This window comes from Indicator indicator, chromosome 5, assembly GCF_027791375.1.
Source record: "Indicator indicator isolate 239-I01 chromosome 5, UM_Iind_1.1, whole genome shotgun sequence".
Taxonomy (NCBI): domain Eukaryota; kingdom Metazoa; phylum Chordata; class Aves; order Piciformes; family Indicatoridae; genus Indicator; species Indicator indicator.
The window spans coordinates 10,845,453-10,859,006 of record NC_072014.1 but is presented as its reverse complement, the minus strand read 5'-3'; the positions used below and the strand labels follow the sequence as shown (position 1 = coordinate 10,859,006).

The 13,554-nt window shown below is 45.7% G+C and overlaps 1 protein-coding gene across 1 annotated transcript in view; it reads right to left on the bottom strand.

Moving 5' to 3' along the window:
* COL6A3 (collagen type VI alpha 3 chain) overlaps positions 1-13,554 on the bottom strand; it is a 56,297-nt gene that overhangs the window by 20,781 nt on the left and 21,962 nt on the right. The window contains exons 10-26 of the mRNA XM_054380876.1: positions 12,759-13,361; positions 11,276-11,878; positions 9,403-9,749; positions 8,834-8,912; positions 8,347-8,492; positions 6,850-6,942; positions 6,377-6,430; positions 5,291-5,362; positions 4,289-4,315; positions 4,127-4,171; positions 3,969-4,022; positions 3,724-3,786; positions 3,235-3,300; positions 2,482-2,535; positions 1,169-1,204; positions 602-664; positions 241-303 (exon numbers count right to left, since the gene is read on the bottom strand). Coding sequence (XP_054236851.1) covers positions 241-303; positions 602-664; positions 1,169-1,204; positions 2,482-2,535; positions 3,235-3,300; positions 3,724-3,786; positions 3,969-4,022; positions 4,127-4,171; positions 4,289-4,315; positions 5,291-5,362; positions 6,377-6,430; positions 6,850-6,942; positions 8,347-8,492; positions 8,834-8,912; positions 9,403-9,749; positions 11,276-11,878; positions 12,759-13,361 — 2,468 coding nt within the window. The remainder of the gene's footprint in view (positions 1-240; positions 304-601; positions 665-1,168; positions 1,205-2,481; positions 2,536-3,234; positions 3,301-3,723; positions 3,787-3,968; positions 4,023-4,126; positions 4,172-4,288; positions 4,316-5,290; positions 5,363-6,376; positions 6,431-6,849; positions 6,943-8,346; positions 8,493-8,833; positions 8,913-9,402; positions 9,750-11,275; positions 11,879-12,758; positions 13,362-13,554) is intronic.

Sequence of the window (13,554 nt, the reverse complement as noted above, 5' to 3'; positions counted from 1 at the left end):
GTGAGCCAAACATTGAAGTCCTGAGCCCTCTGTGATTGGTTTTAACTCCTTCTCTTCTGTACCTTTTGATGAAGAAATCTTTAGCATAAGTTGAGAGGAGAATCACACATGGAAGAGTGTTTTATGAAAGAGTGAAATGGGAGGAATTAAAAGATTCATCAGCTACATCTTATTAGCTCAGCAAGATGTTCTCACTGAGTGTCAATGGGTCAACAGCCGAGAAACAGCAGAAGGGTTTACCCTTGGTCCAGGAACACCCTGCTCTCCTCTTATGCCTGGTGTGCCAAGCTGGCCAGGTGGACCCTGTGTGGGGAGAAAAGAGAGACTGTCAAAACTCATGGGCACAAACACACCAGTGCTACACCAGACTGCAGGGGAAAGCAAACGCTGCAGTGCCCAAGAGATGATTTTCACACACATCACACCTTGAGTGGTGCGAATGCAATGGCAGGCTTGATCTCCCATGGCAGGACACAGTGCACCCCAAAATCCCCAAATCCCAACAGTCCTCACTGCTGGGACTCTTTAAGGAAATGGCTGTGGTGAAATAACACAGTAGCATCATGACATAACACATTTGCTTTGCTGAAAGCTCACTGACCTGCGGCCCTCTCATGCCTTGTTCTCCAGCCGGCCCTGGCTGACCAAGTGCGCCCTTGGTACCCTTGAAGTGTAAAATAGGACAATGCAGGTTAGCGTTGTGGGGACATGGACAACCCCATGGAGAAGGAAAAGAGATCTCAGGGCATTTACAGCTGCATAAAGAGCAGGAAAGAAGAGTTGTTTTGTAGAACATGGTTATAGCAGAGAGAAAGCACAGAACCGGTGGAGGGATTTGCCTCCTCCAATCTACAGGTGTCCATCTCCTTTATGCTTTATCCCTGTTAAGCTGTTCCAGCAGCATGTGGAGTTGAAATATCTGAACAGGAATTTCTGCAAAGAACAGGCAGCCCCAGGCATGCAGACAGTTGATTTTGCACCAGGTCCAGGAAGAAATATACGGGAAGATGAGCCTGAGGACGAGAAGAGATATTTGAAGGACAGAGAAGGCAGACAGGAAGAAGTAAAGTCTTAATGTCTATTCTCCTGGCACATCCCTCTAGGTGTTGTGGCTGCCTGACCAGTGGACTGCCAGGAGCCCTGGGTGTTGTCCCTCATCAACACTTACCTTGACTCCAATTGGCCCCCTCCTTCCTGTCATACCCTGCAAAGGAGGAAACAGTACCTTACACAAATATCTTGCTTTTAGATCCATGTAAGTATCTAAAGGATCAAAGAATTGTCTTAGATATTTTTTTATCTCTCTTCCTTTTAGGTACGTGTATCACTGTCTCTTAGTCCAAAATTACACTTGAAGATTTTAAAGTACTTAGGAGAGAGGGAGAGAGAAATCTACAACAGCAGCACTCTTAAATTTAATTTTGGTATCCCCCAGCCTTCCACCACATATGTGAGTTGCCCCCTTATACTTGCATGAGAATGCCACATGCCCTGGGCCACGTGCCCTAAGGGACTGGTGGCAGCAGAGTAGCCAGGAACATATCCCCAGACATCCCAGCTATGTCAGCTCCAGTTTGGTATCTGCCTTTTAAAAATCAGCAGCCAAATGTCCATGCATGTCATAGAATCACTGAATGATAAGAGTTGGGAGGGACATCAAGAGATCACCTAGTTTAACATCCCTGCTAAAGCAGGGTCACCCAGAGCAGGTTTCACAGGATTGCAATGTCCAGGCAGGTTTGGAATCTCTCCCAAGAAGGAGACTTCACAGCCTCTCTGACCAGCCTGCTCCAGTGTTCTGTCACCCTCAAAGAAGATCTTCCTCATGCTGAGGTAGAAATTCCCCGGTTCCAGTTTGTACCTGTTTCCTGTTTGTCTTGTTGCTGGGCATCATTGAAAAGAGTCTGTTCCCATCCTCTCAGCACCTGCCCTTTAGATATTGGTTAACATTCCTAAGATCCCCTCTTAGTCTTCTCTTTTCCAGGCTGAAAGGTCCCTGATCTCTCAGCCTTTCTTCATAAGAGAGAGGCTCCAGTCCTCCTATCAACTTTGTAGCCCTCCAGCAGACTCTCTTCAGTAGTCCCCTTTCTCTCTTGAACTGGGGAGCCCAGAACCAGACACAATACTCCAGATGTGGCCTCATTGGGGCAGACTAGAGGGGGAGGAGAACCACACCCCCCCCCCCCCCGCAACCTGCTGTCCACATTTCACACCACAAGGGCACATTATTGGCTCATGCCAGCATAAACCAGGTGTAGCTCCATTAGGTTACTTGCATGGGAACAGATTCAGAATTAGACTTTTAAAGTCTGTACAGCAAGCCAGCAAATCACCAGGCACTTTCCTTTTGTTCCTTGAGATTTTTGTTTTTGCGTTGAACTCCTGACACGTGTGAAGCAAAATACATGGGAAGGCAGGAAAGGCAAACAGCTATTGTCAGTCTAAGTTCAGACCCTGCTGACTGCAGGTCTGGCAGCTCACCTTCCTCCCAACTCCACCGCCTTGGCCTTCCAGCCCCTCTGGTCCTGTCTCTCCCTAAGGGAAAAGCAAAACTGAAGTGAGAGCCCTGAGAGGAGCAGGCACTGGGAAAAGAGATTCATTTCTCAAAAAAAAAAAAAGAAAATGTCCTTTTGCACTTTCACACGAGTTACTCAATATTCCTGCATGGGTGGAAATCCTTCTAGCAACTCATGGAGACTTTCTATCAAATTCCTGAGCTAGCACAAGCTGACATTCCCTTTCTTTGGGAAATGCCTCCTGATATTATAAAACACATTTTTATCCTGTCTTGATGTAAAAACAAACGGGGTTTGAATTTTTCCAAGGAGCATATGGGTTGTTTTTTTCCAAAGGCTTCAGGTGAACAAGGACATTCAGATTTGGTATCATCTTAACAGTCCTCTGCTTTTGGATATGACCCACAAGCACATACGAAGTTGATTTGAAAGCACAAAGTTGTTTTCAGTGACAATATCCCAAGAGACATTGTAAATAATAAGAAGAAAATCACTTTATACACAAAACATTGTCTAAACTGACGTCTTCCCAGAGAAAGTTTTGGTTCCCATCCAACAGCATTTTATACTGAAAAAAATCTGACAAGGCACAATGAGCTTAGGAAACTTGCATTTTTTTGGAAACATCTTTTTTTTTTTCTTACTTTCTCTGTCCCATCTTATTGTAAAAAGAAAACGAAAAAATCCAAACCAACAAAAGACAAGATAGAAACCTTACCATCGGTCCAATTTCACCCTTTTGGCCTCTGGATCCCCGCTGAGTATTATCAACTCCTGAATCTCCCTGAAAGCAACAGAGCAATGAGAAACATCTGTGTCAGTGGGACATGGACGTCTGACATACTAAGCTGCTCCATTGTAGCTCAGAACCAATATTTATTTTCTTTTCTTCTTTTCTTTTCTTTTTTTAACTAAATTAGATGAAGCATTGTTGGTGTTTTCAGACAGACGTAGCTTTTCAACCGAGAAATAATAATAGTGAAGAGAAGGAAAGGGAATTTTAATATAATGAAAGAGTGATCGACAAGATGGTGTCATGAGGCATGTTGCCCATATGTCATCTCTGAGTGCTTGCTCTGTTGCTGGACCAGCTGCTATCAAGTGACATTTAATAATAATTTAATGAGCCTGAGTGCATTCTTGCTGATGATCCCCAGACTGGTGGAAAGCAGGTGGAAAGTCAAGAAGATGCCTTAACAATATTTACCGGATCTCCACGGAGCCCACGGTCACCTCGTTCTCCTCGTTCACCTTTAGCTCCTTTATCACCCTGTGGGAAAAGACAGAAAGTTAGGGAGAGGAGCCCTTGCCTGCCAAAAGCATCTCTGCTGCATTACATTGCTGCCTGGGCTCTCAGCCCCTAGAGAAGCTTGGTGGTTTTCCACCCTCCTTTGGCTCAAATTCACCATTTCACTATCATTCAGCCCCGTTTTAAATGTGACAATAGCCTACCCTTCTGCCAGTATATCCCTTCTCTCCAGAGGAGCCAGGCAAGCCCTTGTCTCCCTAAAAAAGAAATATATTTTAGAATATTTGCCACTTTTAAGGTGCTTCTTAGATGCTTGACTGAAGCAGCTTGTCATAAAGAGAAGGCAATTAAAGTTACTGACCTCTTCTCCATCAATGCCATCCAGACCCATCTCTCCCAGTTCACCCTGCAGAAGAGAGGCAAGGGGCAGATGCTCACCAAGGGAAAAGGGAATGGGGAGGGGGACACTGAAGAGTTCATTCACTCACGCTCACTGCCATGGCGTGAGTAAACAGCTCCGTACCTTCTCTCCTGGGAATCCCCGAGAACCCTAAAGAGATCAGAAAAGGGATTTACTCCACTTTTGCCCAGTTCTTTGCCATGGAAAGCAGTGGGAAAGGGGGATGTGCTTGGTGGCAAACCCAGAGCCAGGACTGTGGCACTGCAGCCAGAGCTTGCTACACTAAGGTTCAACTGTCCATTACTTCACTTATGCCAATCTTCAGCTGTCTCCTCCACACTCATGCCAAGATAAAATGTGTTTCATGAACTTTAGCCACCTGATGCAATAAAATAGCTTACTCCTTAGCCACAGCTCCTTCTCCACTCTCTTTCTCTTTTTCATGCACTCTTTTTATATTAATCCAAATCTCTGCTCAATGCCTTTGTCCAGGGCTGGACAGCTCTTTAAAGAGACTCAGCATCTCAGCTGCAACTAAAGGGATTGGTTCATGGACTACTCTGCTCCCTGTCAGAGGACCCTGTGATCAGAGCAAACAGTAGGTAATATCCCCTTAATATTGTTAAATATTTCCTATAAATATTATACATTTCACCACCTTTTATGGCTTGTGGCATGGCTGCTGTCCTGAACCATTTCCTCAAGGTTCCTCTTTAAAGCAGCAGCCATGGATCACCTTTCTCCCTCCTCCTCAACAACACACTTCCATCTATGCACTGTCCCAGTCCTGGGCCAAGACACACACACACAAGCCACTTCTTGAAGTTAAGAGCAAATCTATTCTTCTCACATCTGTCCCTTAAAGTGAGACTGCAGCAAACAAATCATCCTTTGCCATAGGTTGAGCCTGGCTCCCTGAGCTGCCCCCTGTTCTTCATAGCAATGCTAAAGCCATGACACCTACTGAAAGCTTTGGTGTTTAGCCAAGTGGATTTAAGTGGCCAAGTCCACTTAAGTGGACTTGGTGGTTGTAGCATGAAATCCTAAAGCAGCAGGACTCGCCCTTGGTGGACTTCCATCAGCTGAACTCTGGGTCTGCTCCATCCAGGCTCCTTCTGCACTTACCTTGGTTCCTCTGTGCCCAGGGCATCCCTGAAAACCCTGTGTCCCGTTCACACCCGGTGGTCCACGTTCACCCTGTTGCATGGAGGGGAAATGCAATGGTCAAAAGTTGCCCTGTGTGATTCTTCAGCTAACTGCACGCATTAGCGAGCACAGGAGATGGTTTGGTAGCACAGGATCAAACAGAGCACTGGGTTTTGAAAGGTCAGTACTCAGCCACCCCACCATCTCCTGCCAAAATCTTTGTCATGTAAAGGCCAGCTGCAAGTATTCATCACTGAGAAAGAAACATCCTTCTCAAATTCTCAGCTATGAAAGAGCTTTGTAAAACTTCTCCTTCAGAAATAAAACAAGACAAAACTCTGAGAGTTCTTCATAAGTGTTTAATTCCATCCTGACTTTATAGCCTCGGGAAAACACTGCATTGCATGCACTATCTGACAGCAGTATTTGGCCCCTGCCTGCGCTCTTGGAAAAGTTAGGAAAAGTGATGAGCACCACCATGCCCTTGGCCTCAGCTTCACCTCCCAGGAATGATGCGTGGGGAGTTGTTTATTCCAGGGATGATGTGGGATTCATGAAGTAAGATTCTGGATGAAACAATGCTAGTGAGAAGTCATGGGACTCACATTGTCTGCCACTGTGATGGATAGAAACACCCCTTCTGGATCCCATTCTTGGACTAACTCAAATCTTTCAGCTGCAATTGGTATGGATAAATTGTAATGAAGTTGGGGATTTCATTGTGCTCATAATCATCCTGCCCAGCTCGTGGGTGTTTGGGGCCAGCTGCAAACATTCCCACTTCCCTTGAAGGAATAGCCCAGATCTGTGTCACTTCAAACAACAGGAGTTATTTCCCCTATCTTGCCTTTTCCAGATTTCAAAGAGCTCCTTACTGACCTTCTCCCAGGAGCAACTATGACCAGCAACTTAGGCCAGCAAGTGGGATAAAAAAAAAAGGTCTGCTTGCCTCTCAGTTAATCTACACCCAGCAGAAAATATTATAGTGGAAAAGCCTTCTAACACTTCACTGTGGTGAGGTCCCTTATTTGAGCAGTCCCATGCAGAGCAGGGGCAATCACTCACCGGTCCTCCTTCATCACCAGGATAGCCTCCGTATCCAAGATCACCTGTGGCACCCTAGAAGACAATGGAGAACATTCTGCATTTGTTTCACAGGTCTGTGATCTCCCTCTAAATTGATATTCAAGACTGCCCTAGATTTGCACGAAGCAGCCTGTTTAGTCATCTGTGTGAACAATTAATGAAAGAAACCATCTCCCTTTGATATTCTTAAATTGTTTCACAAGATACTTCATTAGCTCCCTCCAGCAAGTTCCCTCTGCCCTCTTGGTTGTTTTACAACACAGGAAAAAAGAGAAGAGCAGCAGCTCTCAACTGTTGTGCATGGCCCAGAGCCAGTTTTAAAATGAGGGCTAAGTGGAGATGACCTCCCTGTTAGTACCACTCATTACAACCTGCATATCATCCACCCATCACCACTGTGGTGGACACTGACCTTGCACAGGGACCCTTCATCCCCAGATGAAGTGACCTACCTTTGGTCCTATGGGGCCTGGCACACCTCTGTCCCCTCTCTGCCCCGAGCACTTGCATGGGACTTTGCAGCACGTCCTCTCTGCGATGTTGTCCTGTAGCAAAATGCACACAGCACAATGGGGAGGTGATAGAAACCTGGCAGAACCCTAATGCAATATCTCCTGCAAGCCCTCAAGCCTGTGCAATCCCTCCTGTGCCAAGCATGACATCGGTCTGGCAGCATTTTGGGGTCTCTCTGCCTTGAAACACCCACAACAGCAGGGAAAGGAGCTCTGTGTTGGCAGACTGGTTAGGCTGCATGGTTAGGAAGTAGCAGTCGACTTTATATTTTGAACATCAGTGGCAAGGGTTTAAATGGGAATTATGTGGGGCAGAATTCTTAGCCTTTAGTAGGACAACAGTCCCCAGAGCAGTTGTTGTCACTGAAAGGAGCAATCTCATCTCCAAAGAAACAAATGCAGGCTGTGGAATAGGCCATCAGAAAGTCATGGCAGTGAGTATCTCACCAGCAACTCTCAAGCTGAGAACAATTTGCATGCACACAGCAAAAGAGGAAAAAGGGTGGGAGGGAGGGAATGGGGGGGGAGGGAATGGGGAAGAAAAAAAGAAAGATCCAGACTTAGAGAAATCACAGCTTGGTTTTGCATCATCTAATAGAAAGAAAAGAAAAAATAAATCACTTACTTTGCCAAGTACATTGCTGGCGGCAAACGTTTCCTGCCAGCTTTGGACATTTACATTTTGAAAGGATTTTCCTAGGCAACAGGAAATGGGGATGGGCTGAAGACTGCTCTTATCCCAGAACTCAAGGTTCACTCCCACTTTGATTTGTGGAGGAGAGCCCAGCAAGGTTACCACAGGGATCAGTGGTTAAGCCCAATATTATTAAATCTACTGGAAAAGAGCTTAATGATGCTGGTAGCATATTTGATGTTGGGAGGAACTGGAAAAAGGAAGGCTCGTAGCAAATTAACTCAATGAACTCAAGAGAGACTACATACAAGAGAGGGAAGTAAATTTAAGAGGAAGAAAGGATAACTCCTTCGTCTGTTAAAAGCATGCCTGAAATGCAGGCAGTGTATCCACTCAGGGAAAGAAACCTAGAGAGCAGTGCTTCTGAAAGAGCTTCAGCACTGACAAGTTATGGCAGTGCACTACCCATATGGTTAAACAAACACAAGAGTATAAATACAGGTAGAGGGCAAGCTTTTTGGCAAGGCAGTTTTTGATGGCATCTTATCCCACCCTGTTCCCATGTGCTGTAGCCTCAACTGGAGTAGGGCTTCTCCAAGAGTGGTACAAGACCAGGCAGTGCCACAATCTGCTCTGAACCTTATTTGCCATGACAGCTGTAAAAAGAGCTGACGTGAGGTAGGGAGGGGAGTGGACCAGAGCCAAGAGAGTGTCATTCAGCCGTGCTTCAGCCCTGCAGGGGATCCAGCTGTTGGCTTTCCTCCAGCGTTACAAGGCAGTGCTGCCTGTGCCAAGTTACTTACGAGCTGCTCTGCCAGCTCAAAATCCAAGTCCAGCAGATTAACTCTGAGCGGTCTGTTGTAGGTGAACCCACGACCAAACTCCAGCTGCATCACTTTGTCAAAATTGCTCACTCGATCCAGCCCAACAAAGATGAGAGCGTTGACACCTGAGGGGAGGGGAAGTAGAAGGAGCCACATGATGGGGTGAAGTGCTCTGAAGAGCCTGCACACCCTCCCCTGTAAGGACAGGTCATTACCCACCTCTTTGATTGCAAAAAAGATCTTATTCAATTGAGAGCAAACATTTTCAAGCACATTCAGTGCAAGTTACCCACAAGCTTAGGTGCCAGCAGGTGGCTAAATACTACTGGAAGTTATTGAAGAACAGTAAGTGCATGTAGAAATCATGAAGTTCTTATTCATTGCTATCAAAAGCTGGTGACAGTGGTAAAGTGGCATGTGGGTTAATACGAATGATAATCACTGCCTTCAGGAGTAAAGAAGTTACCTTCTGTATACAAAGTAGATGAAGCAGCCTCCAGCTGATCTATTGAGTCATCTGCACCATCAGTAAAATGGATAATGACCTGAGAGAGAAACACATTTATGTCAGGATTCAGTGTGTTTCAGGTAGGAACCACAAACAATGTGCAACCTCAAGGGTCTTCTTCCAAGGGATGCTTTGTCTGAAAGAAGATGGGGCTACCTGCATCAGCAATGGGGTGGGACTAGATGACCTCCAGAGGTCCCATCCAACCCCTACCATTCTGTGATTCTTTGAATTGCTACCCCCTTTGCCAGGCCACCAAGCATTGCAATTCTGTGCCATGTTTCTGTGCATCACATCATGTAGGTGCTTGTGGCTAAAGCATGAACAGGGAAATACGTGGAAAGCAACAGTTTGCAGCTAGCAGTGCTCATGGGTACTGGCTACAATGACACTCAGCAATCGTTAGCACAGGACTTTGACAATGCAGGGAGAGTGAAGGAATGAAGTGGGGCTTAAATGACCCAAATTACTATGAACTTTTTAATTGTACATTTAAATTGTAAATTGTGGCCTTGGTTTTGACTTACCTTGGTGCTGCCAGAGGGCGAGGATCTGAATTTATTCAGGTAGGACCTCAGAGTATCTGCCCTGAGGAAATAGGGCCCACGGGTGCGCATGCCCTGAAACCTCTCAAAGAGCTCAGGCTGGTACTCAGAGAAGTCCAAACCATCCACAGCTCCTCCCTGAGCCTGGGCCATGATGGCTACCCTGACGTTAGGTGCCTGGTTGCCGGTGCAGCTGATCTTCTGCATCTGCGTAATTCTGTTCAGCACAGACTCAACCCTGGACTCCAGAGCTCTCTGGGAATTGAATATATTTTGGCCAGGCCCAACGTCGGTGACATCAAAGCCAAGTATCACATCTAAGTTACAATCTGAAAGGGAGATGCAGAAAGAGAGGAGAGAGTCGCTGCTGATGAATACAATGATTGATTCTCAATTAATGACTTCTGTAATTATTCTGTTAGGTGTTAGAGAAGATACCCTCTGCATCAAGAAATGCCACCATAAGTGTTTTCTACTCCCTTTCATCCTGGCAATGGTAATCTGGGGAAAAAAGCACTTTATCATTGTTAATTATTTTTCCTCTGTAATTGTTGCTTAGCATTGGGAGGAGCTGACTAAACCAAGTCCAAAGGAATTTTCCTCAGGCAGAGGAGACTGCTGCTTTCTCTCCACTGTGCAAAAACCTGATGGCACTTGCACTGTTGTCCATGCACCTTCTGCCTGTGCTTAAAGAAAGTATACTCCAGTCACAGGGATATAAAGGGAGGTGACAACCAGGCAACTGGAAAGATGTAGCTAGGATTTATATGGGGTAGCCAAGAATTAAGGCAGAAAGAGGCACTGAAGTTGCATAGCCTGAGCTACCAAGGCAATGCACAGCCTGTCTTTCTGCTGAAATATTTAGTGTGGGCTTGAAGTCATCCTGCAGCCATGGAGCTGCCTGTTGGTATGGAGCACAGGGAAGTCAGGCTGCTGTATGCCTTTTTTTCTAGATTTAATGTCTCCTGCACCTATGTAGGTTTTCAAACAGTCAAGAAGCACTCATGGTTACCACCAGCAGTGGTTTGCTTTCCCCTGCACTCAGTTTTTCATCTCAGCTGGAGCTGCTGCTCATCTCAGGGCTTCTGTAGCTCTCCTTCAGCTTCTCCAGAAGAATGGAAGATGCTTCTGATCAAAAGCTAGATGGTCACTTGTGCTGGGAGTAGGACTTGTCATAAGTTTAACCAGCTGCTGGGAATCTGGTCCCACAGCAATACCAGCTCACTTACTCACCTCAATTCCCCTCACTTGGCTTCTAAAGTAGCCAAATCATGGAATTCTTTCTTAAGGTAATTTTACCTCAAACCGCAATCACTTCTGTCCTAGCTTTTTCTCATATACCTGTCAGGAGATCAAATGGGCATCCTGGATGATCTGGCTAGAGACATTCTTGACTGAATGGCCTAGAAGTACAACTGGTTTGTTCTGAACACAGTGGGCAAAACAACGACCATTACTTTTTCTTTTGGCACTAACCAGAGTGGTCTACCATGATACTGGTATCATGTTCCTACACATCTGGGAAGGAAAGTACTGAGATATAGCCCAAAGGCAGCTAAATAAGGGAGCCTCTCCAATGCAGTGGTAGGAGGTCTATAGTGTACTGCCTGACTGTTACATCTGAAATTTTTCCAAAGACACCTCTGTGGTGATGGTACACCAGTTGTATAAATGCTGAAGCACATGAATGGCCAGTTCTTATTCCAAAGGTTTGCATCTTACCACCACATTCATAAAGGAGGTCTGAGCCTATATAAAGTACAAGAGCAAGCTGGACAAGTTCATCAAAACACCTTGGACATTAAAATCCACCCTTGGGAATGACCTGAGCCCATCATGAAAGGATCATGTTTACCTCTTGTAATGTCCGTTGGTCCTAGACACAATTTCTCCTCCATAGCAGCTTCCAGTGTAACCAGGACCTGCTCATTCAGCTCAGACAGCTCCTGGGCAGTGGACGCTCTAAAACTTGTGGCACTTTCGCTGGCCAGCCTGCTGATTTCCTTCAGATCAATGTTTTTCACACCAACTGCGAACACCTTCACACCCTTCTGTGCAATTTCCAAGGAGGCACTTGGCCCATCATCTGAGGACTTCCCACCTGTGACAATGAAGGCAATCTGGGGCACCCTCTGGTCGATTCGGCTGCCAGCCTCCTTCACAAAGTGTTTTGCCTGGATATGCTTGATGGCTGCGCCGGTGTTTGCTACCAGTCCACCTTTGTAGATGACTTTGTTGATGGCATCTAAAATCTGAGGTTTGGTGGAGTAGTCCTTAAGGAAAAACTCGTCGGTGACGTCTGAGTTGTACTGGGCCAGTCCCACCTGGATAGAGTCACCATCTCTGTAAATGGCATCAACCACAGAGTAGACAAACTGGAGAACTTCTTGGAAGTTCTCTCTCCCCAGGTTGATGGAGCCATCCAGCAAAAACACAATGTCAGCCTGCTTTTTACCTCCTGAAAAGATGACAAAGAAAACCACAGTTATTAATAACTGTTTGCACCATCTATAGTATTTAACATGCTTAGAGCTTTATGAAGTGGTGCTGTGTGGTTTTCTCTCCTCTCTACCTTTTACAGTTTCATTGGTCTTTGGCACAATTTTACAGCCCAGCTGAAACCAGAACACATCCATAGAGGAAGAAAGTTTTTATACAACACTTAGACTTCATACAACATTAAGTGTTTTTGCAACTGACACTCTCATCTCATTGCAAACTTAATTCCATTGTTTCCCATGCTCAACAAAATCTTCTTAAAAGTGTGCTTTAAATTAACATGGCTATATGGTTGGGAATCCAAAAGTGTTACTATGGAATTATTTTCACATTGTATAAATTCTATCTGTGCTCTGCCCAGAAAAGTCTATGGGCTGAACAGGGCAACAAAGCTGGTGAAGAGTCTAGAGAACAAGTCTTATGAGGAGTGTCTGAGAGAGTGGGGGCTGTTAAGCCTGGAGAAAAGAAGGCTCGGGGGAGACCTCCTCACTCTCCACAACTGCCTGAAAGGAAGTTGTAGAGAGGTGGGGGTCGGTCTGTTCAACCAAGTAGCAAGTGATAGGACAAAAGGAAATGGACTCAAGTTGTGCCAAGGAAAGCTTAGGTTGGGTTTTGGAAAGAATTTCTTTACTGAAAGGTTTATTAGGCATTGGAATGGCTTGCCCAAGGAGGTGGTGGCATCCCCATCCCTGGATGTATTTAAGAATAGTATGGATGCAGTGGTTAGAGATATGGTTTAGTCAAGGACTTGTCAGTGTTAGGGTAATGATGGAACTCAACGATCTTAAAGGTCTTTTCCAATCTAGGCAATTCTGTGATTCTGTGAACAGCAGTCTTACCAGGTACTAAAATTCCAGGGATTTCTGTTGCAAATATCGGGATTTCTTCAAGAATACTCTGCACCCTCTTTTCCAAAGTTTGGAGTCCTGTGAAGTCCTGTACCACAAGCACACGTTCAGGATCATTGGTAATGATCTGCAGCTGGTCTCTGTCCACATTCTTGGCTCCGACACCCAGAGGTTTAATGCTTGTTGAAGTGATCATGGTAGCAGGCCTGTTCACGTCATCCTGGGACTGGTCTCCGAGGATGACGACTAGGTGCTGGGGCACTCCGTCTTCTATCCTGCTTCCTGCAGACTTGATGAAGTAGTTCTTCACCACATAGTCTAGGGCTTTGCCAGCATTCACGGGGGACCCACCTCTAAGCCTCAAGCGGCGAATAGCTTGCAGGACAGCATTTTTGGACTTGTGGGTCTTCAGGTAGAACTCAGGGAAGACATTATTGCTGAACTGCACCACGCCAATTCGTACTTTGTTTGGCCCAACTTCCAGCTGCTGAACAATTCTGCTGATGAAATCCCGGATGTGAGCAAGGCCATCAGGCCTAACACCGTCAGAGCTGTCAATGAGGAAGACTACGTCCTTTTCATCACCGGAAACATCTGCAGGGACAGGAAAAGAAGAAATTATTTGTGTGCCAAGTCTTTGCTTAAACTTTGCTGCAGGATTTCTGTGCTATCTATCTGCTCTAGTGTGACGTAAAACTATGCAGCATATTTTGGCCAATGCCTATCTTGGTGCTTTGGGAAGCCTCTCTAAAAGGGCTTGTGTGCAAGTGTGCATGTGTGCGGTCAC